Below are 23,990 nucleotides of genomic sequence, written 5' to 3'. Positions count from 1 at the left end.
GATGAGCGAATTCGAGAAACAATACAAGCAGTTGATGTTTGCTAAATACAAGGATAAAGAGTCTTGAACCAGTCATGATGTGCTATATATATCACTATATTGACACTTACTATGGTACCCATTATGTCATTGGATGGTCATATCACCTCGTACTTCGGTACAGGACAAAAAAAAAATGTAAACAAAAAAAAAAAAACTTAAACTTTATTAGGAAAGCAGGAGGTGAACAAATGTACCAGTTACTGGTTGTAAAAGTACCAGATGGAGGGGTAGGATTTAATAAGCTTTGCTTCTTCCTACTCCTTTTGGACATGTGAAACTGGGAACTGATTATGGGATGCACTCAATTGTAATCTGATGCATGTTCAAATGAAATTAAACCATTACCATAAAACCATTACCAATATTGGAATATTGCAAAGGGAGCCGCAGCAAAGACGCTGAAAAACCACAGCCATGGGTTGCCGACCTCTGACCTCGGGGGACCCAGTGTGACTGTAACGACAGATGATTCCCAAACAGGTTGGGGCGCTGAATGCCTGACCATGTGGGTCAGGCATTGCACACCAACCTCCTCGAGATGGAGGCAGTTCATTCGGCCCTTAAAACAGTTCCTCCAAGCTGTGACGGACAGGCAGGTGCTGGAGTGGAGGGACAACACAGCTGTGGTGTCCTACATCAATGACCAAGGCAGACTGAAATCTCCAACTGTTCACACGCGGTGTCAGCTCATGTGGACTCAAATTACCTTCTCAGCTTTCTCAATCCAGCAGCGGATCTGCCCTCAAGAGGAGGTCTTCATCCTGGGGAGTGGTGGCATCACTCAATGGTGGACAGCCAGGTATAGTAAGGCCCCATTTGACCTCTTTGTCCTCTGTAGTACCCAATGCTGGACCCACCAGTGCCTTTTAGGGAGGGTGCTCTGAGTCTTCCATGGTCTCAGGTGACCCTCTATGCATTTCCCCTGCTTGTTCGGCTGGGTCAAGTTTCCCCAGGCCTAGGTGATCTTGGTGTCTCTGAACTGGCCACAGTGGCCCTGACCCTGAAGATGCTGAATCAGCATCTGCCAATTAGGCCAGACTTACTCTCACAAAGACAGGACAGCCCTTGAATGGCAGCGTTGGTAGTCTCAGGTGCTGAGTAAGAAGGTTACTGGTACCTTGGAGACCTCATAATGGAAGATGTTTAATGAGTGGTGCCAGGAATAAGGTGGTGCTGTCCATCCTTCACCTTTAAGACCAAGGGTCCACAATTATGGGTTATCCTACCCCCATATGCACCGTTCATGGCCAGGATGATGGTTTGATTCCTGGGGCACTCATTCCCTCTTACAACGCTTCTCGGGTGTAAGGAAGCAAGGCACCGCGAAGAGGCTCTTGCTCCCTTCTTGGGATCACAAGGTGGTCCTCAAGCCTGTTTTTCTGCCTCCTTTGGGTCCTTACCCCACCGAGCTCTTCTTCTCCTTAATCTGAAGACCATCTTTTAACTGCTATTGCATCAGATAAGAGAGTGAGCGAGCTGACTGCTCTGTCTGTTAGTGTGGGATGTCTTCTCGTTGAGGATAAGGACAAACGCGGTGTCCTTTCTGCCAAACCCTGCATTCCAGCCCAAAGTGTTTTCTAGGAACTGCGTGGCCAAGCCTCTGATGCTGGAATCGTTTTTTTCCACCGCCATACTATTCCGAGGATGCGGAAAAAGCTAAATTCTCTGTGTTCTGTGAGGGCCCTGAAGAAATATGTTGCCTGTACACGGCCCCGTAAGACCTTTAAGAGTCTTATGGTGAAGCCACGTTCAGCAGGCCTGGAGGGAAGCAATGGCTGTCCCATGGATAGTTGACCTAATCCAGCTTGTCTGTGCTCAAGCAGGACAGTCTGGCCACATTTTGGGTGCTGTGTAGCGCTGCTGGTTGGACATGGTGTGATTCTGTCTGCATCCTCCATCCCCTCCACTTGTTCTCTGGGTTTTTAAGTTAATGTATTGTAATGAAGGTGTTAAAAGTATTGAAGTGCTCTATTGTGGTTTGTTTTGTGTCATCACGTGGCTGAAGGTTCACTGTCATCCATATTAGGTGTGGCACATACCCACAGGTATGTTTAATTGGCATAATGCTCCTGACCTGAGGGTTGTTGTCACATGGTTACAGGTCCACTTTGCTTCATAGAAATTTGTTTATTTACATAAACAATCATTCCAACAGCTTTCTTACACACACTTGGTAGGTCCATGTCACCAAATATATACAGTAAAGTCTCGTTATATCGATATCGGTTATAACGAATTACTACTTATTACAATACTATTTTCATTTCCCGGCAAATTTCTAGTCTTTTATGATATAATTAGTTCCGTTAGTACGATACCCGGTTATTATGATAATCCGGTTACTACGATGCCCTTTTCATCTCCCGCCAGCCAATTTGGTCTGCTTATATCGATACAAAAGCAGCTTAAATTAATCTTTGCTTAAGGATTTCAATACCAAAAAAGAACACGGCGAACGGCTGCTTCCAGTCAACTTTATTTTTCACACTTCCACCACCAGAGCGCAGCCGGATATATGGATAGTCCGGTTATATCTGTATTTTTTCCGACTCCCAACAATATCGATATAACGAGACTTTACTGTATGTTCCTCTGCAAATACAAGAATCCATCCACTTCTCATATCTGCTCCATTTGAAGTGAAGCAAAACAAAGTCAAATGAAGCTTGTAAAAACGAAGTATCTTAAAGTACTCATGAGACCAAATCATATTAACATGTTTTAGATGGACCCCGCCTCTTGCCCAAAGACAGCTGGGATAAGCTCCAGCACCCCCCACGACCCTCGTGAGGAAAAGTGGTAGAACATAAATGAATGAATGAATGTTTTAGATGGCGTATTTCCTGTGTTAGATGTGTGCTTGAATGTTGAAATGTTTCTATCACTTTTTCCGGGACTAGAAGAGGAGGAAGTGACTTTTCCACTAGACATTCCCACCTTGAAGTTCCCATTCACTACAATGCATTTTCTGCTGTTATGGTCCAGTTCCATGTGAATTTTGGTTGTTTGTTAGATTTTTTTTTATGTTATGTTGTATTGAAGGCTTTTTCTGGAACTCTAAAAGTAAATAAGTAAGTAAGTAAGTTACTAATAAGTAAGCTTGTTCACAGTTCTAGAAGACACTGTATACCTGATCGGCAACTTTCAAGGCACAACTGTTTCAATGATGCCCCACAGGTGGAAATAAAAAGTCAAAAACCCACAAACCGTTGGACTGTGGAAAAGCTTGCCAAGGTGGCAGGAAGTCAATCCACATTTTTTTCCTGCCAATATTCCCTATCGTAGCCACCCCTAGTGCTGGCGGCTGTCCTAACTGACGCACTAGCGAGGCGGCTTATGTGGTATCTGTTGTAGTGTGCAACAATGTGGGATTTGACCCACACGAGTACAGCTAAAATCCATCTCAACAGATACTATATGTATCAGTATATCTGTATATATCCATATACTTCTGTATATGTATGACCAGTCCAGGGTGTACCCTGCCTCTCGCCAAAAGACACCTGGGATAGGCTCCAGCATGCCAGCGACCTTAGTAAGGATAAACGGCCTAGAAAATGGGTGGATGAATGTAGAGTGGAACCTCAGTTAGCGTACACCATAGTTAGCGGGTTTTTTGTTTAACATTGAAAATTTACACCCAAATTTTGTCTTGGTTTGAGTACATTTTCAGGTTAGGGTACAACTATTATTATTATTAATACACATGAGTGCTGTTTTCCGAATGTATTTTTTGCACCAATTGTTTTTTGCCTTAATTTACGTACAATTTACAGTTATGTGTCTTGTCATGTAATCAATACGCCGCGTGAGTCCAACTGTTTTTTATGTATTTTTACCACAAAATGTTCTCGTTGTTCATTCATTCATTAATTTTCTACCGCTTATCCTCACAAGGGTCACGGGCGTGGTGGAGCCTATCCTAGCCGTCTTCGTTCGAGAGTACACCCTGGACTGGTGGCCAGCCAATCACAGGGCACATATAGACAAACAACCATTCACACTCACATTCATACCTATGGACAATTTGGAGTCGCCAATTAACCTAGCATGTTTTTGGAATGTGGGAGGAAACCGGAGTACCCGGAGAAAACCCATGCATGCACGGGGAGAACATGCAAACTCCACACAGAGATGGCCGAGGGTGGAATCGAACTTGGGTCTCCTAGCTGTGTGGCCTGGGCGCTAACCACTCATTTGACGTGCAGCCCCTAGAAGTTTTGTTAATACATGGAAACAGGGAGCGGAATTCAGCTCCATTGCCTGTCTATGATGTCATCAGCGGCTGACTATGTAGTTCTTTAATAACTAATACAGTTACGTCTCAAAAGTATAATATAAAGCAAATGTTTAAAGTTTTACAATTATAGTTTTACATGCATATACTGTAAATGACAAATGAAAATGTGGTAATGAGATCAACATAGACACCACTTTGAACACCCATGAACCAGATTTGGCCGCCAAAGACCAGGTTGCCCAACTACCCGCTACCCAAATCATATTCCACCACGTGGTGGGTCTTCTTCCCTTCTTCACCTTCCCTTCTTCATGGTCATAAGCTTTGGGTCATTGGGGATGCAAGCGGCTAAGGTTCTTCACATCAAGAAGACCCACTTGAGGGGGCCCGGGATACCAGACCGGATGCCTCCCTGCAAGGGCGGAACTTTGGGTCTTCCATAGGAGCAGTTAAAATCTTTGCCTGTTTATTTATTTATTGAATCATTTACTTTTAAAAGTTGTCAGGGTAATTTGGCGTGCCTGTATTAGAAATACACTGTGATACTTTTACTGTGATTTACTACACAGCTGTGTACTTAACTGTTTATGCCACAATGACACAGTAGTTAATTCGTATTGTGTTTAAGCACTACCTAGCAACATTGTGGCAGCTTCTAATCAATTGATTTTGTGTTTGTGTCAATTAATCCTTCTTCAATTGCTCCCTCTCACCGCTGCCATGGTTCTCAGCTGTCCCCTTTTGTGCAAATTTTTCAACTTAAACTTAAATATCTTAATATTTAAAGCAACGGCTTCCAACTCAACGTGAGCTGCAGCAGTGAGACCCTATCCTCTCTTTAGAACCTCGCTTCAGCAGAAGTTCCACAGCTATGTATTGAATGCACAGCATATTAATTCCCCCAATCACTGTCCTTCCTCTTCAGCTCAAGCTTCACAAAGTCTGCGACCCACTGAAAATGGCTCTGCCGCCCACTTTTGGGTCATGACCCACCAGTTGAAAATGACGGCTTTACTGTATCCAAAATGAATCAAACCGTGACCTGAAGACCATTGTCTGTACCTAACTGTGATAACGTTAACCTTTGTAAAAATTTGATTGAAAACAGTCTCAATGCACAAAAATGTGAAAAAGTACAACATCAGAAAGCACTGTGATTTCATTTTAAATAAAGTGTATTTTGCTGCTGGTAGAAGAGGTGACTGGGAGTCAGTATGTGAGGTGAAGACCTTGCTGGTGAATCAGAAATACAAATGAAACTTTTCACATTTTGATATTTTTATGATTTATTTTACGTGAAGGTAGAGCTTGAAAATCATGTTGTGCTGTTCGAAATGTTGTAATTTGTTGATTTTTGGCCTTGTTTTGTTCAGTGCCACTACAACAGACCCACGAAGAAGGCGGGGAGCGAAGTCGTAGAAATCAGTCAGCAGGGCAGCGCAGTCGTCTAATGAAAAGACAGATGCTGGTTCAAATCAGCCAATGGGAGCAGCGAGTGTCCGTGCTTCTCCTTTCACGACCCTGTGTGGGCGGGACCTTATTTCGTATGACCCACCCATCTTGACTTCAGCGTTTGGTTGCACAGTGTGCAATTTCACTTTGTTTTATTCAACGTTTTGCGTTGGCGAAGGTAAAAAATAAATGTCATAAATGTCCTTTTGAAGGAAAAGTCCTCTTCATCGTTTGATTTGAAGCGCTCGCCCGGACGAGGATTCGTGTGCTTTTTTCGCTCGCCTCGGTGTTTTACAGAGCGGGAATCGACAGTCCATTTTAGTTAGTGCTGCTTTTTTCCTTCTCCCCTGGAAAAGCTCTTGAAACACAGACATTGTCCCTGCATAATGTCAAGACCAGTAAGGTAGGTCCTCATCCGGCACACATTAGCAATACGACGCTAGCAGCTAACGCACTGTGGCTGCACGCCGCCGCCATGTTGTCTTTTTGGAATGCATTTGCTGACAAAATGTACATGTGTGCTTGACTTGCTTGCACGCTTTTCTTCAACCACGGAACAAATGCAATGTACCCGCATTTCTTTAAACCTTCAATACTATAACGCCTCGCACAAAAATCGAGGCGAAAATTTATTAGCCCGTTTGTTGAAGGCCTGATGATCCCCCCATTGACTGCGTCTCAGCATCCAACATTCTCCATTTGCAGGCATATAACTTTACCTTCTCTCATGTGCAAATATCACCATGCAAAAACGGCTTTTCGCACCGAGAAACCACATGCGCTTTCACAATCAACAGATGCGAATCGCGGAAAACGAGCAGAAAAAAGCTCGCTTTATTTGAATGGAAGTAATTAGTGAATAATGTTGTATTTATATAATTATTCTAGTATCAGTGGCCTCAGTGTCTCCTCTTGCTTTGTTTCAGAAAACACAACCTCATGTCATTTTCAAATGCTGTTCTCCACAACACCCTGACCCCCCCACTTTCCCTCGTTTTCCTGCACAACAATGTTGTACCTCACCACTTTGTCTGAAAATGCACACCTTTTGGTCACAACACAATGAAGTAGGGGTGTAACGGTACGCCATCATCACGGTTCGGTACGTAGCTTGCTTTTTAAGGGTCACGGTTGTGTTCATTTCAGATGCAGTAAGTGAAGCATAATATAAAACTGATTAGCTTTTGTGTAAACAGCTTTAATGATTTTATAATGAAATATGCAAAATCTGCAAACTGTGACCAGGTAATTGTACAATAAACACAATGCTGTATATAGAAAATAGAAAATAAAATAAATACATTTGAAATTATATCGGGCAGCATGGTGGAGAGTGTTTAACACGCAGGTCACACAACTAGGAGACCCGAGTTCGATTCCACCCTTGGGTATCTCTGTGTGGAGTTTGCATATTCTCCCCCGTGCATGTGTGTTTTCTCCAGGTACGCAGTGACTGGCTGGCCACCAGTCCAGGGTGTACCCTGCCTCTCACCGGAAGACAGCTGGGATAGGCTCCAGCACGCCCACGAACCTTGTGGTAGAAAATGAATGAATGAATGAAATTATATCACAGCAAGGGTATGGAATTTTTCCAGTGATGCTTATGACATAAAAAAGAAGGGGGGGGGGGCACTTTGATACCACAAGCAGTAAGTCAATATGCTAAACTCACCGAACAAAACATCCACATCTTTGTTTTACTGAGCAGCCACAACCGTGTTGGCGAGCTGTTTTAAGTGGTCCATGTGGAACATAAGTCACTTTTGTTGTACATGTTGCTCTGAAACCACTCATATTTGTAGGATATTCATATAAGTGCTCTCATATTTGCATATTGCATATTTCTTCGCTGTGATGCTCCTCAGTTTATGCCATATGGGAATATTGTGTATTCTATTTGTGTTTGTTTGTGTGTGTGTATGTATATTCCTATATGTCACAAACGGAGGAGCGTCTCAGCGAAGAAATATATATATATATATATAAATAATAGCATATGTTAATGACTTCATTCACTGGCTGAGGTCTTTTTCATCCTTGTCAATTCCAGTCACAGTTGGCTCTGTCCAGGATGGTGCCATGGTTTTTGAAGAGTACTGAGTGTTGGAATGCTTTCAATAAGTGAGGTCTTGTTCAATTCAGTGATGTACAGCGTGAGAAATGGGACATTCCATCGGAGAGGGCTGTCTTTTGCCAGCCTGGACAGGCACGCGCACATTTATGAATACAGTGGCCCCTCAACACACCGCGGTTCGAATCACGCGGCTTCACTCTGTCACGTTTTTTTTCCAAACTATATGAAGTCGGCCTAGTAAAAAAAAAAAGTAGGCATATTTAAGCACATTTTTTTTGCCGAAATGAAGCACTATCATGCAGTGCTAAGATCATGCAGTCATAAGATGCATTGAAATTGTGATATGCAGTATTCTACACTGGTCACTAGGTGTCAGTAGGTGAAACAAGTGCCAGACTCGATAGCTGGATCAACAGGCTTTTATTGCATGTTTGAATAATCTCAACGGGCACAATATTAACAGTATAGTCATAATAATCATAACACGGGCTACTGTTTCTACTGTAATCCAGCTAAAAATCAAATCTGAAACCCTGACACCACTTCTTGCCCACCCATCCGGAACACATTTATTGCAACACACATAAGCACAAGTTTTATTGATGTCTTAAATAGCTTATTTTCTATTACGTATGTCTACTATATTGGGTAGTAGGAGTGTAAAGGCGACAATAGTGGTGTTATTTCATGCCTAGACGACTATAATAATGTTATAGTGGATTTAGTAGGTTGTAAACAGGTTTTCTATGCTCAAAATATATTGGGAAAATATTCCGATTATAAATTAGGAATGCTAATTTGCGGAAATTTATGTATCATGGTCGGGTGTGGAACCAATTAACAAGTGGTCACTGTACATACAGTAATGCAGGTAAAATTGTACTATTAGACAAAGCCCACCTTCAGCTTCACTGATAATGTTTTTTCATTAAGCATTGATATTAAGGGTGTCCTGATTTGACATTAATATCAGCTATCAGGCTGATATCGCCCCAAAAAAATGAAGATATTGGATTTTTACATGTCTCCTGTGGCGGCACAGAACTGGGGAAGTTTAATAAGACCAACCTCATCGTGCATTTGAATCAGCTTCAAATGGGGAAACTCCCACAGAACGTCAGAAAGAGCCAGCCCTTGTTGGCGTCTTATTGTCGGTTTAAAATGCTTCACTGAGGACTACATTATGCTTAGCTACCACCATATCATGGATGAAACTATACCAGGGGTTGGCAACCCGCAGTTCTTCAGCCTCTTTGTTGTGGTTCCCCTCGCAGTGCTCAAAATTTCCCCTGAATGGAGAAAATGTGCATCTTTGTAATGAATGAAAAAAAATCCCACTTTGTGTGAGATTGTGAATGCATCCTGGCTGATTTCTGAATGGAGGGGATAGCGGGTGTTTGGCTGCCTGTTTTGGCTGACATGTGACAGACGCGTCTTCTCCCCCAGTACAGTAAACTGACCATCAGTATATCCAGTAAGAAACATGGGACTTTTTAATTCTGCATGGACACATGCTTTTGTCTTCTCTGGCTTACATTTACGCTTCATATGTGGTGAGAGACACTCAACATGTTCTGAGAAGTTTTATTTCAAAGTAGATCCGTGCAGTCCAGCCCTAAACGTGACAGGCTTGAAAGAGCGACCACATCTTATTGATGGGCGCCACACACAGGAGGTGACGTACACTGCCACTAGTCAATGTAAACGGAACCTGTACGAAGGGGCGATTATTGTGCGTCTTGGTCCAACCAAGCGATGCGTGAAATTCGTGCGTGTTTGATTTTATGCTTGTGCATGTCATCGTGCACACACTTGCTTGGGAATCGCGATGTGATCCCATAAAGTTGGAAAAAACCATGAACTTTAACTTTATCAGCGGGAGATTTATTGACCATCCAATGATGCTAGGATTTTGCATTTTGAATTTTTTTTTCCTAATTTTTTTTACTATAAATCACTTTTTTTTCATAGGTTGGCTGTTCCGGCGACTTATACTCCAGACCGACTTGTACATTTAAAAAAAAATCTATGCATAATTTCACAGACAGCCACAAGAGGGCACTCTAGATGTTCACACTGTCTCCTACTACTTGACAATTCAATATTTAAACAGTAGACGTTAGCTTACAAAGACAACTGAGAACGACAGAACACAAATTCCCCCCAAAAGAAAATCATATTCTGCAGACTACTAGCTGCAAGTAGTGAGTTTTGTATAAGTGAGAAACTTGTTAGGGACTGGCGTAAAGCGGACAGTTACTGTTCTTAAAACTGTTATGTTACATAAACACTGGACACATTTTCTGTTCATGTTTATTTTTCGTGTAGCTGAATAACCATTGTGTTAGCATATCTAACACCTATTCAGCCTGTTCTATATTCTTTTATTCATGTTAGAACTTTCCTTCCAAAATCACAAAATGTCTGTTTTGGTTAAGTATTTTGTAAAATAAATTACCCACAAAAATGCACTCCAGTGCGACTTTTTTTTCTACCTAATTATGCATTTTTGGCGTTGTGCCACTTATACTCCGGAGCGACTTATAGTCCAGAAAATACGATACTTGCTGTGTCAGATTTCATGTAGTTATTTGACATTTCTTTAAAAAAAAAAGGAAAATATAAAGAAAAAACAGCAGCATTGGAACTTGTTGGAATGTGTTTTATAAATATTTTTTTTTATTTTTTAAATATTTTTTAAATATTTAAATTTAATGTCGGTAATGTCAGCATTAGGGTAATTTTCACAGGCTTGAGCAGCAAATGCATTATTAAACTTTAAAAGCCTTTTCTTTTCACGTTTTCTTCCACTCCTTTTATATGTCAACTGCCAACAGGACAGACAGGTGATTCCAGTGCAGCGAAAAGTTTTTATGTTTGACAAATTAAAGTAATGCAGCTGTAGTCAAGGCAACAAGCATTCAGCATTGAGCGCATTTTCCAATTCATCTTATCAACCAAACATGGAAAAACAGTTTATGAGTTCATGATGCAAAGTGCAGCCATGAAACATATGGCTTTTTTTTCGCTACATTTGAACTGATAACTTTTGTTATAGATATAGATTCCTTACCAGGTAGTTCAAAGGTGAAAGTTGCATTATCCGTGTCTTTCAACTGTGGTTTTTTTTTCTGCCTCCGCCACGGCACAAAAGTGAATCAGGAAGTCAGCTGACTGATGTCATATGACGTGTACGAATTAACTGTTCTGACATGTGACCCGCACTCCCTTCATGATTGCCGTAATGTGTAATGCTGTAATGTCCATTCATACGCTGTATTAATTACTTTGTTTTTACGTAAAAAAAAACACTTCCAAGTAGTGGAAGCTTTTACTGAGCTGTGGCGCCCCACCATGATTGGTCACATGTAGCGGAAACCCTGCTTCATAAGGGATGAGTTTCAGCTTTTTTCACCAACTTTTTTACCAACCTTGCTTCAAGTTGCTGCATGGACATGTCTACTTCAGAAGGGTGTGGGTTTGTGAGATTTCGCCATAGTTGAATGAAATATTTTCACACACAAATGTTTGTTCTTGTCACGATGACAGCATTTCATTCACATTATGTCAGTTTACCTCAAGATTACGCATTTAACAGGAGATTCTGTCCATGATTGCGTTAATACTGAAATCGCAGACTCCTTACTGTTGCTCTGATTGACAAATAACACTTGGTCATTTTTAAGAACATTCCACACTGCAAAATAATTAACTTACTGAATTTTATGTTCGTGTTGGAGGTGGACTTCTAGGCTGTGACTGCGATTCCATATGTTCATGGATCATAGCTAGCATTCATTAGTGGCGAGTATTCACAAATTTTACATTTTATAAGTGTGTGAGGTAGAGCCTGACAAATATGGGATTTTTAGACTCGATACAGATATCAGGGGCTGAAAAAATTCTATATAACAATAATATGTCAGTCAATATATGAAAAGAGAGCATTGATATATATACTGTATATGAATATAAAATCTTAATATCCAAAATATGATTCAACCCAAAGAAGCAGAAGACTAAATTAAAACCAATTCAAAATAAGGACGTTCAATTAGTAAGACTGGCAACATAAGGAGATGCCTCTTTGTGATTTACCTTTATGTGTTGCCACAAATTTGTCGTGCTATTTGCTTTGCTGGTATTGAAGCCCTGGCGAGCTTGCACACTGCAGATGTGGCACCTAACGTAACGCCTCTGCCTGTCTAATGAAAACATTTACATTTAGAGCATTTTGGTAGTTAGCCTCTAATTTGATAAAAAACAATTGCTACATTGGGTTGAAACATCCGGTACATGTGTTTATAAAAGGCTTGGCATTTACAAGATGGATGGACGTTTGCAAAAACATCTTACCCACATCAATAAGTCATATTAACTAGCTATTGAGAAGTTCTATTTGCAGACACTGAGTATTTACAAACAGCTGAAAAAGAAATGATGTCGCTAACAGTAAAAAAAGGAGGGAAATAACAGTTGACGTCAAACAAAAACAAATAATCCAAACATGCATCACATTACTAGACCTAATACAAGGGGACTAAACTATATCTTATGTAACTACTTTCAAAAAATACAATATATCAAATGACAAACGCATTACTTGGAACATTTTCTGAATGATTTGCATGAAGACATTAACTTGTGAATGTATGAGCCTCTGGAAATCTGCATGGAAGTACAAAATGGGACGTGCTGTATATCTGCATATAACTTATTTCACTTTAAAACGCTGTGCATCGATGTCATTTATACTACACTAAAGCACTGTAATACGCTCTCTAAAATTTCAGTGAAAACTAGAATGTTCTGCTTGACGGGCCCTGACATCGTGACACTAAAGTGCTGTGTTATATTGTTTTACAAACTAACAGCTTCCATGGTGTTTTAAAAAAAAAAACATTTTCAGTGTATTTTCCTACTGCAGAGTGTGAGAGCGCGGCAGAGGGAGAGCCTGCTCTGTGTGTGAGGGGGAGGGGCCAGGTACACGAGCAAGCAGACGGAGAGAGACACTGGGAGGAGGCGACTGAATTGCAGCGCGGCACAAAAAAAGTTGCGTATCGGCTACATTTTTAGGGATATTGACTAATCTGTGATACGTCATAAACGGCCTGCCGATATATTGTCCAGGCTCTAGTGTGCAGCATACAGTATTTTTACGACTTAAAACCTGGATTGTGTTGCGAGTGAACAATGGCCGCCCATCATAGCAACAGTCTAACAACAGTTACTCAGTTTTTCTGTTGGTCCTTCTTACTACCAGCTCGCCACTTCATAATGAAGGAATCAAATTAGGTTTGTTTCAGGCGCAAAACCAAGTTGTCAGAAAACAAGCATTGGAATTTCTTTCACACAGAAAAATTGCATTTGAATAAATATTGAACATTGGGAATTATTCCTTAACAGGAAGGCTCAAAATCTTTTGTTTATATTGACATTTACCACCAAACTCCCCAGTAAGCGTCTGTCAGGGCAAAGGCTCTGCTGCACCTCCAGCGGTAGTGTGTTTGTGCGCATGAATGTTTCTCATATTCCCCTTCTTCATCGTCACTACTTTCCAACAAATGCCAGTGCCAAATTGGTATGTCGGCGTCATGCTCTCACCCTGTTCTTTATGTTTAAAAGTGAAATATTCCCACATTGGGGCTGTGGCATTTGGCTTAGAAACCACCACCTCTATGCCTTCATTCATATTTGCTTTGTTTGCTCACCATGCTCACTTGTGCAAACGCTAACCTGGAGGACTTGAACTCTGTGCATCAACTCACTAGCCAGCCCCGCCTCCTGCTACTGGGACATAGAGGCTGATTGGCTGAGAGGACATTTCACTCTCTCCTTCATTCCAATAGAGAACCAACATGCCCAGAAATATACAGTGTGAACCCACTTGTCATCCAGTCATGTGATGGAGACAGAGGAGAACAAACACGCATGCACATGTCAATTTATTGAGCCTGGCAAAATGATCAAAAGAGAAGATTTGAACCGATAGACCAAATAAGTGCACAAACATCGAGTTGCCGCTTGAATATTCTGCTAAAATAATGTGAAATAATACATTTCTAAATATTTGTCAGTTTCAGTAAAACAAATGTACACAAAAATACATACAAATGTATGCTACTGTACACACCTCCAAAATATGTAAGCTACCTTTGAATGTAAAATTAAAAAAATTGAGCCGTTTGTGGTTTAATAATGTTGGAGTATTAAATAAATGCAAATCAGAAAACCCCGTAACAGCATAAATATTTGTGTATTACTATAAATGAGGAAAACAAATAAACATGACCACTATCACATATGCTGAGATGCATGCACTCATTCTTCAAGAACTTTGCATTGCAATACAAATATGTTCTAATAACGCTCCTGGCTAAGGATGACACTCTTTTTGGAGGTTATGTTTCCTACTGCGGAGAACAGATGCTCAGATGGTGTTAAAAGTACCAGGCTAGAATACAGACAAGGCAACATTCAGTTTTTGTAGTGCTCCTTTGCCATGTCATATCACTTTGCAAAGCTTGCATGCTTAGCATTATTTTTGTTTTGTGTAGAATGTATTGCTCCCACACTTTTGAAGACTTTGATCGACCTGTTTTTTCTTCGTGTTTCATTTGTTGAATTTACTTTTCCTTTTGAAAATACCACCTCTGTTCTGGCTACACCTATTTCTGTTTAACTTTCGCTATAGGTGGACATTTGTATAAAACTTTATTTCTGTCAGCAAGCATTGACAAAGCTTTGTGACATGACATGACATGACACAATGAATCAATAATGACATTTGTTGACACTTTTGTTGATTTTCATCAATGTTGCAGCCTAAAAGAACCTTTGCTGAAATATTTAGCTGAAACCTGTCTATGTTCTACTGCCCATTTCTAGAGAATGGTACAAACTATGGTTGGGTGATATTTTTTTATGTACCAGTAAACCGTATAGATTCTTCCAATGATGAGAAATAACTTTTACCCGTATAAATGATATGCATATGCAAGCTGAGTTGATGAGATGAATGAAATGCTGGATGAATTAAGTGCTGGAACTTTTGTGGGTGGAAGTATTTACTCAGCAGTTCGCTCAGTCGTGGCACAAAATCATTATAAACACTGAACAATCCCCTCCTGACCTAAACTGGTGGAATTGGTGATACACTCCAGCGAAAGTTAGCTGACTCTCCTCTTACAGAGTGTGAATGGAAGCTAGCAGGGTTAGCTTGTGTTGTTGTGTGTGGACTTGACTCGGCTTGTATTTTCACCACGTTGTATTTTAAGGCTTTAATGTACGGGAAGGTTTTACAGTCAAGAAATCAACAAAAAGTAGTTAATTTGTATTTCCTGCAATTATTTTCAGATTGAAGATATACAGTTGTGCATTTATCGTTTTTGAGGTAAAACTAACCAATTTATCATGGTATTGATTTGAGGTCATATGTGCAGCGCTAATAGGAGTGTAAATGCTACTATAATGGTGTTGGTTCAGGTCTAGATGGCTCTAATAATTAACAACCATATTTAATAGATTGTAAACGGGTCGACTTGCGGCCTGCATTGAGCCAGGGAGCCAGACTATATATTTGATACACATGTACTTACGCTTACAATTCTCACAGTCCACCTGGAATTGTGTCTTATTTTCTGTATAAAAGTGTCATACAAACGTGTGTCCCTTTTTCAGAGGCACTTTAAACATTACACCACATCAAATAACAAAATCAAATGTTACTGAATAAGACACCTGTAATGTACATGGATGTGGGATATAAATTATATGAACGATGAAAGATAAAACAATGATAATTTAAGAATGTCAGACAGTGCAATGAGTAGTTTAAATAGTGTCACTCTTTTGACTTGTGATTGTTGGCACCATGGGTGAGGTAGTTGTCTGGATCACTGCATGTTAAAAGCTATGTAAACCATCAAAAACTTCTACTTCTACTTGGACTGGCTCTGACTACTGGCAGGTTGGAGTGCCATCTCCACGTCAGGAATGAGATCCTGAAGTGGAGGAGTTACAGTACTTACAGTAGTTACAGTACAGTACTGTTCAGGAGTGAGGGAATGATGGGACGCAAGGTCGACAGGTGGATGGGTGCAGACTCTGCATCGGTATGTTGTGTTGAAGCTGCACTGAAAGCCAACCCTCTCAATTTACCAGTCGATCTATGTTCCTACTAGGGATCGACCGATATGTTCTTTTTTGGGACCGATGCCGATACCGATTTTTTCCCATCACCCTTACCTGATGGCCGATTTTGCTTGGGCCGATATTTGTGGCCGATACTGCTTTCGATCCCTCAATTGACATGAAAAAAATGACCATAATAACAAATATTCCAGGTCTCATGTTTAAACAAATATTTATTGAAATGTAAACACTGAACACAGTAGGATTCAGCTTTCTTAACACACAATTAAACGGCATTATCAACTTTAAAAGGAATAAATATTCAACCATGTGCAAAACGGGGGTACCGCGACTACGTGTGTTGCGGGGTCCTCTGCCTCTGTCCTCTGCCAGGGCAAAACCCACGCGCGTATCAGCCAATACCGATACAAGGAAAAAACGCAAATATCGGCCTGATATATCAGCCGGCCGATGTATCGGTCGAACATTAGTTCCGACCCTCACATATTGTCATGGATTTTGGGTAGTGACTGAAAGGACAGGATTGTGGGTAAAAGCGGCCAAAATAAATGTTCTGCATAGGGGTCTCCGTTAGAGATAAGGTGAGAAGCACTGTCATCCGAGAGAAACACGCAGTAGAGCTGCTGCTGCTCCACCTTGAGAGGAGCTAGATGAGGTGGTCAGGCAACTGGTCAGGGTACCTCACAGACAAATCCCTGGGGTTGATGGCACGTCCAACCGGTATGAGGCCTCAGGGAAGACTTGGGACACGTTGAGGAGACTATGTCTCTCAACTATCCTGGGGAACGCCTTAGATAAGTGGAAGAAAGTGGATGGATATTGTAACACTTCTGTTACCATTCATTCTTTATTTTATGTATTATATGTATATGTGCATTATTTCTTTATTTTCTAAATGAGCTGTATCTATTGGTATTATGATGTAAAGTAAGCAGTGTTACTTCTTTACAGGAACAGAAAAGTGGTGAACTACTCGCAATTCAACGAGTCTGATGATGCAGGTAAGAGTTACTTTTTTTGTGCTGATGGTTGAATGATATGTCATTTTTATTATATCATGGAGGAGTTACTGTATACGTATACCCTCCATGAAGTTCCTGGTGAAATTGAGAGAGCTGAGCAATTCAATCCCAGATCAAATGACAAAATACTAGTTAGGCCCAGATGGACAATAACGGTTTGTATTTACCCCACCACAGTGGAATAGAAATAAAACAAGTCACATTGCGGTGGAAGAGTAGACCTCCAGCGATTTCTGCTGAGTAGCCATGATGAAGTTCAAGGAGAAGTTCTTTATGCATATTATCTTTATGCTGTCCCTCCTGGTCTCCAAATCGGGTAGCAGATGTTACCAGTAGTATTTTAAAAGTTGATCAAATAAATGTCTATTTGTAGCAATTCCAAGTTAAAATAGTCATGCAGGTGGAATAATGAGACTGGTGTTCATGGCCGTCCATTGACTGCTGTTTGGTACACGTTTACATGTTCTTAAACAGAACAGTCTCGAAGAGGCCACCATCAATTTGGAGTCATTGTGTGGTTATGATAGGCTCCACATTCAATGATAGCTAACATTAGGAACTAATCTTTGGCAAATTGCTATCATTAGCTGACATACAGTAAGTACATGCATGTGCATATGCGTTATGTAGAGTGTTCCTTGCAATGTTGGAGCAGGAAGAGGGTGGATAATTGGCGCCCTTCATGCAGCACCTACAGTCGACTTCAATCAAGGATACAAAAAAGAATATTGGCTGATTGTGAAAATTTGCAATTAAAATGCATCTTCGTCAAATTAATTGCAGAAGCTTCACATAACTCATCCATATATTTTCAGGATAGAATTAGGAAGTCAAAAGTTTTGAGAATTAAACAAATATACATTTTTCACAAAGTCTGCTACCTCAGTTTTTATGATGGCGGTTTGCTTGTACTCCAGAATGTATTTGAATGTGGCTACAATTAGACTACACTGTTCTACACTCGGTATGTGTATGCAACCGACCCCGCCTCCGCCCACTGAGACAAGGAGACTGCACTGTATGATTGACAAAAGGGCATACCCGTTCATGCTGTTGTTTATGGAACAAACTCAAATAGAGGACAAACATGTACGTTGAAAATATGCCTTGATGCTCAATGAGGACATAAGACCATTGAGGGAAAGCTGACTTCCAGATCCAGCTGCGAAAAGCGTTTAGTGTGCAACATTTGGTAGACATTGCTTGGTCTTCTAAAAGTGCTGACAGATGACAGACTCATTGGTTCTCTGTAGATGAGGAGTATGGTGACAGTAAGCCCACCAAGGTGCGCACAGCCCCCCGTGAGCCGAAGCAGAAGCGCTCAAAGAATTCACAGGATGAAAGGTAAGCCTTTAGTGCGGAGAAAATATGCATCATTTTGCAGATTCATTGTCTATTCATTGTAATAAAATGATGTGTTACTTAATAGAGCCCCACCAAAGTGGGATTTTTGGGGCAGATGCCAATGCTGATAGTGGGGCCTGAAAAAAGACAATAACGATAAATCTTTCAGACCTCAATGTTGGTATCGGACCCAAAAATCTGTCAGGCCTTTTTGGGTAGGGCGGTTTCAGCGACCTGATTTCAACACCTGATTTTGACCAAAAAACAGAAAATGAGGTTTTTCTGCAGACAAGTAAATTCGAGCTAAAGGGTGACTGAAGTCCGTATTTTGTGTTTTAGTGACGCCTCAAATATCAAAACAGATTTTTTAACCAAAGAAAAACACCACAGGAAGATTTTGATGGCAAAATAACTACATTTATTCACAGCTTTAGAACATAGCCTTGCGTTTGAACTATTTACATGCTATTTATATGCGTACGTGTGTGTAAATTATAGACATGTGCATGAATGCAAACTATTTAGACTAACAACAACAGCGTCACCAACGTCACCCCTCTCCTTCGCCATTGTGACACATCCACAGCCAGACAAACATTTGCCAGTGTAAGCTGTCTGTCTCTGCTGAATTCTTCGCCATTTCCCTCTGTCGGCGCGTATTTCAGCAACTTCTGTCTTCTTCATAGCTAAGCTGTTGCTGACGTTCAGAGGAAAATAGAACTGTTGTCCCCTACTGGGACAGAAAAACATTGCCAACAAGTCTAAAATTCACACACAAGATGCATAAGATGTTGACGTTTGCTTCCATGAAAGAAGCAAAATACGACTTGTGCTTTTTTTCATCAACGTTACTTTTTGAAAAGATGTCTACAGATGTCTTTGGCAGTGAATTAGTTAATAAGGGGTAGTGCTTCTTTTAGAGTTGGGACACCATGGAAAGATTCCAGTCTGATAATGGACATTTTAAACTAAACAAGCACGATCAAAAGTAGTTGCGTCAAGTAAAAAAGGTTGACTACAAACTAAATAATAAATAATCAAAACATGCATCATGTTGCTAGATTTACAGTAGTATAAAGCACTAAACTACATTTTATGTAACAATGTAATATCAAATTAGAACTAGATACATTGCTTGGAACAGTCTTTATTTTAATGAAGACATTAATGTATCCGGGAAATCCTGCATGGAAGTATAAAGTGAAGTGCGATGCTGTGTATAGTATCTGCATATATTGTATGTTTATTTCACTTTAAAACACTGTACAATAGTCAATAGATACAATTAGATAATGGCAGACATGTTGTGTCTATCTTTGTTTATCTCACAGAAGTCAATGTCATATTATTTTATAGCGCCAAATCACAACACACATAATTTACAGATGGTCTATACATTGTTCTTTTCTTAAACAAACTAAATATCCTCATCATTCTTTTGTCTTTTTTTCATTTCCAGTGAGGACTCAGAGGACAAGCTCTCCAAATCCAAAAATGATTCAGCAGGTAAGGCCATGTAAACCTTGCTTGGACATTTCCAAAGCAATAAGGAAGAGAGCGTGTATAAAGTATGCGGACTTCCATCGTCTTGCAGATGACTTTGGTAGTGAGGAGGAAGACAATGACTTTGGAGAGGAAGAGGAGGAAGAAGAAGAAGATGGGGATGGAGATGGAGATGGAGGAAGTGATTATGAAGAAAAAAAAGTGAAACGAGGAAAGAAGCCCAAGGTGGACAAGCCCAGCAGGAAGACACCAAAAAGAAAACGGGCTGCAGGTACGATTTCTATAGTATTTTATGTCAAAATGGGAATTACACTTTGTGATAAAGTGGTTCCAAATGGTTGGCTTTTCTTTCAACATGTACATTTCCATGTCATGAGGGTTTTTTTTTTTTTTTTTTACTATACTTCACCTCCAATGATCTGTGTTTTGTTAGGTAATGTTGCATTTGCAGTGTTAACCAAGTTTCTGAGAATATGAAACAGCGATTTGGCACTGTATTCTGGAAAAATGAACATTCACTTTTACATGTTTGGCAATTTTGGTGACGGGCCGTACTGGGTCTGTATGCGGACCAAGGTCCGCCATTTGATAATGACTGCTCCAAATTGTCCATAGGTATGAATGTGAGTGTGAATGGTTGTTTGTCTATAGTATGTGCCCTGTGATGGGCTGGTGACCAGTCCAGGGTGTAGCCTGCCTGTTGCCCGATGACAGCCGGGATAGGCTCCAGCACTACGTCTAGGTCTCTCCCTTTACAGTAGATATCCCAATATTTCTTTCCCACAAAGTAAAAGTCTGAAGTTGTTTAATAAAAATAAAAATTCAATAAAAACGTTCTGACTCAGGCAAGTGACGGAGCCCTAATAAGGTTTGAGTCTAATGAGTATTTCATGAAATTTAAGAAATTTCATGAAAATTAAGAAACATCTTCATTTGAGATCCCGCTCTGTAAAGCAGGACAAGAGCCATCCTGGTGACATCCTTGCCCCTAGGATGTGTGGATCTCCACTGCAGTGCGCAGTGGGAGTTTACTTTCACTTTTAAGTTCCCAAATAACAGACGCCCCAATGATGCAAGAAAAAGAAGCTAGATTTGTCGCGAGTCACTTTTAATAAAATATGTCACCACGACTGTTTGTGATGTCGGCAGATTTAGCACGGCGCACCAAGGGAGAATAGCACAAATCCGGGTTTGTATTGATATCAACGATATGTTGACTTTGATATCATGATTAAGAATCCACATTTTTTAAATATCAATCACCCAGCCCTAACCTGCAACTGGGGTCAGGGTAAGGAACATAGAAAGTGGATGGATGTGTAATCGCTTTTAAATGTTTACATTTTTGAGGATACTAATACTACAAAACAGAACTATGATACCTGTGCGGGCCAATCAGAACCATCTAGTGTGCTGTGCACCACTTTCCTTTCTTTTGTCATTTGTGCTTTTGTGAAATGGGTCTTAAATTGTATTCATTTTCTTTCTTACCAAAAAATTTTGTCTTAAATTGGAGTTGCTTAAAGCTGCAAGACCCCGTTACAGGTTTTGTTTGGTTACTAAGGTGAGAAGAACTAATCCAATCTTGTTTTTGTTTGTTTCGAGAAGATGACAGTGATGATGACAGGGACGTCAGTCGAAAGCGAACAGTACGCCAGGCAGCCTCCAAGGCGGTGTCCAAACAGAGGGAAATCCTTCTGGGTGACGGAGGCAGTGAGGATGAAGAACAGGATGACCCGGAGGAAGCTTACCTGGACCGTAAGTGCAGTACGTTTTGGAGGAGCATCTCTTCATGAACTGTGTTTTAATCAGTCACGTTTTCTAAGCAGATGTGTGGTTATTGTACATCCAGCCTGACCATCACGAGCAAAATCATTGAGCAATACATGAACAGTATCTGACAAAAGTCTTGTTGCTTATCCAAGATGTAGGAGCAATAAATGACAACTTCATTTGGATTCAGAATGGCTTGTATGAAAGGCAAACGCCTCTAGATTATGCTCATTATTTAGTTTTATTTAGTTGTATCATTTGATAGTGACAGATGGTGCTTGGACAAAAGTCTCAATGGTCATTTACATATGCCACTCTGCTTATAATTAAATGTGCATTATATTTAAGCACCATTGAAGGGCCGTTTGAATGTTTCAAATGTCGTAATGTGTTTGTGCAGCTGATGAGTCTGGCAGTGATGAGGACTTCCTGGTGGAAGATGACGATGACAGTGACTATGGTCAGTCCAAAAAGAGAAGCAAGAAGGTCATTCGACGAGGCAGAATGGACAAGAAGGAGAAGAAATCTCCTAAACCCAGATTAAAGGCTACAGGTAAGCTTTAGCGCGTACTCACACGAGGCATATAGTGTTGGACTTGGGTTCGAATACTCAATATGAAGTAACTGCATCCCGGAAAACATCTGGAAACAACAGATTGACTCCAACCCATTGTATGAGCTTACCTAGCTATAATGTTCTTGACATTATATGTTGACATAATGACATACAGTACATAGCCAGAATAATGAAAAACAACTATTTATTCATGTGATACCAGGGTTGCAACTCTGATTAATGGGGCACTCGTATGCCAAGGTAGTACTGTATAAATGACAGTACAAAAAATACTGGCAGTGCTCCAGTACCTTCTCGCTTCTCTCTGGCAGGCCACATATTCCGTGACAATTCAACAACAGTAGATAAAAAATTAGGGATGTTCCAATCAGGGTTTTATGGTGCAGATACCGATCCTGTTTATTCATGAGTGAAATCGGCCGATACCGACACCATTACCCACACCAATACCGATCACATAGATGTACAACTGGCTATATTATATTATTTTATTATTATTATATTATTATATTTTTTCTTGTGAGAGACACTTTTACAAAATGAAAGTGGTCAAGAGCTACTCATATTTGTAACATTTATTGTCATAGCTTATTTCAATCCAAACAAAGCCAAAAATGCTGGTATCCACAACTCTGTATTTCACAATGCATTTATTCATCGTCTTGTCACATTATTAACTTAAAACCTGAATGAAATTGTCACAACAAAATAGAAATCCAAATAAGAATTCAATTAAGTAATGATGAAAACGATTACGGTAACAATTTCTTCCTTTTGTTCTTCTTTGCCAGTAAACCCCAGCCCAATGAAAGGCAAGGGCAAAGGCCACAGCAGCACCAAGGCCGTGGAGAAGAGTTCACCCAAAGAGGAGGAAGAAAACGATCCAGAGAGTCCTTTGGGAGAAGAAGAAGAAGAGGAGGAAGCTGAGAAGAAGACGACCTCTCCTGCTCCCAAGGTGACCAAGAAGGCTGACGGAGAGGAAGATGAAGAGGAGGAAGGCGACAATGAAGAAGAGGAAGGTGAATCGGAGGAGGAAGCTCCCTCTGGGGAAGACTAGACGGTATCAAGTCCATTGTTCAAGTTTTTTTTGTTTTGTTTGGTTTTTTTTTGGGTGTCCTGACTAAATGGTTTGACCTCCATGTGCTTTCATCACACTCAGCTTCATCATGGTCATCTTCTTTCTCAGCAAGTCCACTCATGCTTTGATCCGTCCTGTCAACAATTCATCTTCCAATCTTCCCTCTGCCGCATTACTGTATATGTTATGAATGTTAATACAACGTGAAAAGAATGATTTGATTTCCTGGAAAGACGAGAAAAAGAGTGTGATTTGTACAAAAGATAATTTCTACATCTGCTGTTTTTGCTTCTGCTCTAAGCCAGCATGTCTTCATGGTTCTTTTTCAAGTGGAGCAGATCCACTTTCTTGCTGTTTTACTTCCTTTCATCAGCGCTTTGATTTATTTGCGCCCCCTGCAGTTTATGTGAATCATTGCAATTGAATCATTTCTACCAGGCACCACCTAAATCTTACTTTATTTTCTTTTTGATTTTTTTAAAAGAAAAACAAGGGTTTTTTTCCTTTAAATTTGTTGGTTTATCTTTCTTGTTCATTGTACTAGTTCTCTATTAAGAATGTTTTGTATTTTTTTTTAAGAAACAAAATAAAATGTATCTTGATTTTAAAGAAATATAAGCCTGTTGGATACATTCTTTTCGATGGTTATATACTGCAAACTCTTTGTTTATCGTGAAACAATGGGATGAAAATACATTTTAACTGTCCGCTTTCTGTGACTGACGATACAA

General features: G+C 40.3%; 1 protein-coding gene across 2 annotated transcripts; it reads left to right on the top strand.

Annotated features, from left to right (window-relative positions):
- The first annotated feature begins 5,823 nt into the window (after window positions 1-5,823).
- Window positions 5,824-23,870, top strand: nucks1a (nuclear casein kinase and cyclin-dependent kinase substrate 1a). Of its 2 annotated transcripts, none has more exons than XM_078798556.1 (8): window positions 5,824-6,137; window positions 16,914-16,963; window positions 18,238-18,328; window positions 19,788-19,834; window positions 19,923-20,102; window positions 21,440-21,598; window positions 22,005-22,157; window positions 22,973-23,870. In XM_078798556.1, exons 1-8 carry the CDS (start codon window positions 6,121-6,123, stop codon window positions 23,236-23,238), a joined length of 963 nt encoding a protein of 320 aa, XP_078654682.1. In that variant the 5' UTR covers window positions 5,824-6,120; the 3' UTR covers window positions 23,239-23,870. The 2 variants fall into 2 exon arrangements, with proteins under 2 accessions (XP_078654682.1, XP_057910764.2); XM_058054781.2 differs by having other exon boundaries at window positions 5,827-6,137; window positions 21,440-21,589; window positions 22,973-23,866.
- Window positions 23,871-23,990: the final 120 nt, after the last annotated feature.

Source organism: Doryrhamphus excisus, linkage group LG18 (assembly GCF_037039965.1).
Source record: "Doryrhamphus excisus strain RoL-2023G ecotype Guam linkage group LG18, RoL_Dexc_Guam_v1.1, whole genome shotgun sequence".
In the NCBI taxonomy this organism is placed as follows: domain Eukaryota; kingdom Metazoa; phylum Chordata; class Actinopteri; order Syngnathiformes; family Syngnathidae; genus Doryrhamphus; species Doryrhamphus excisus.
This window is presented reverse-complemented; position numbering and strand designations above follow the sequence as displayed.

Coding starts and splice junctions, on each gene's coding strand:
- nucks1a (XM_078798556.1), top strand. Junction 19,835..19,922: donor ATCCAAAAATGATTCAGCAG/GTAAGGCCATGT, acceptor ATCGTCTTGCAG/ATGACTTTGGTAGTGAGGAG. Junction 21,599..22,004: donor TTACCTGGACCGTAAGTGCA/GTACGTTTTGGA, acceptor GTGTTTGTGCAG/CTGATGAGTCTGGCAGTGAT.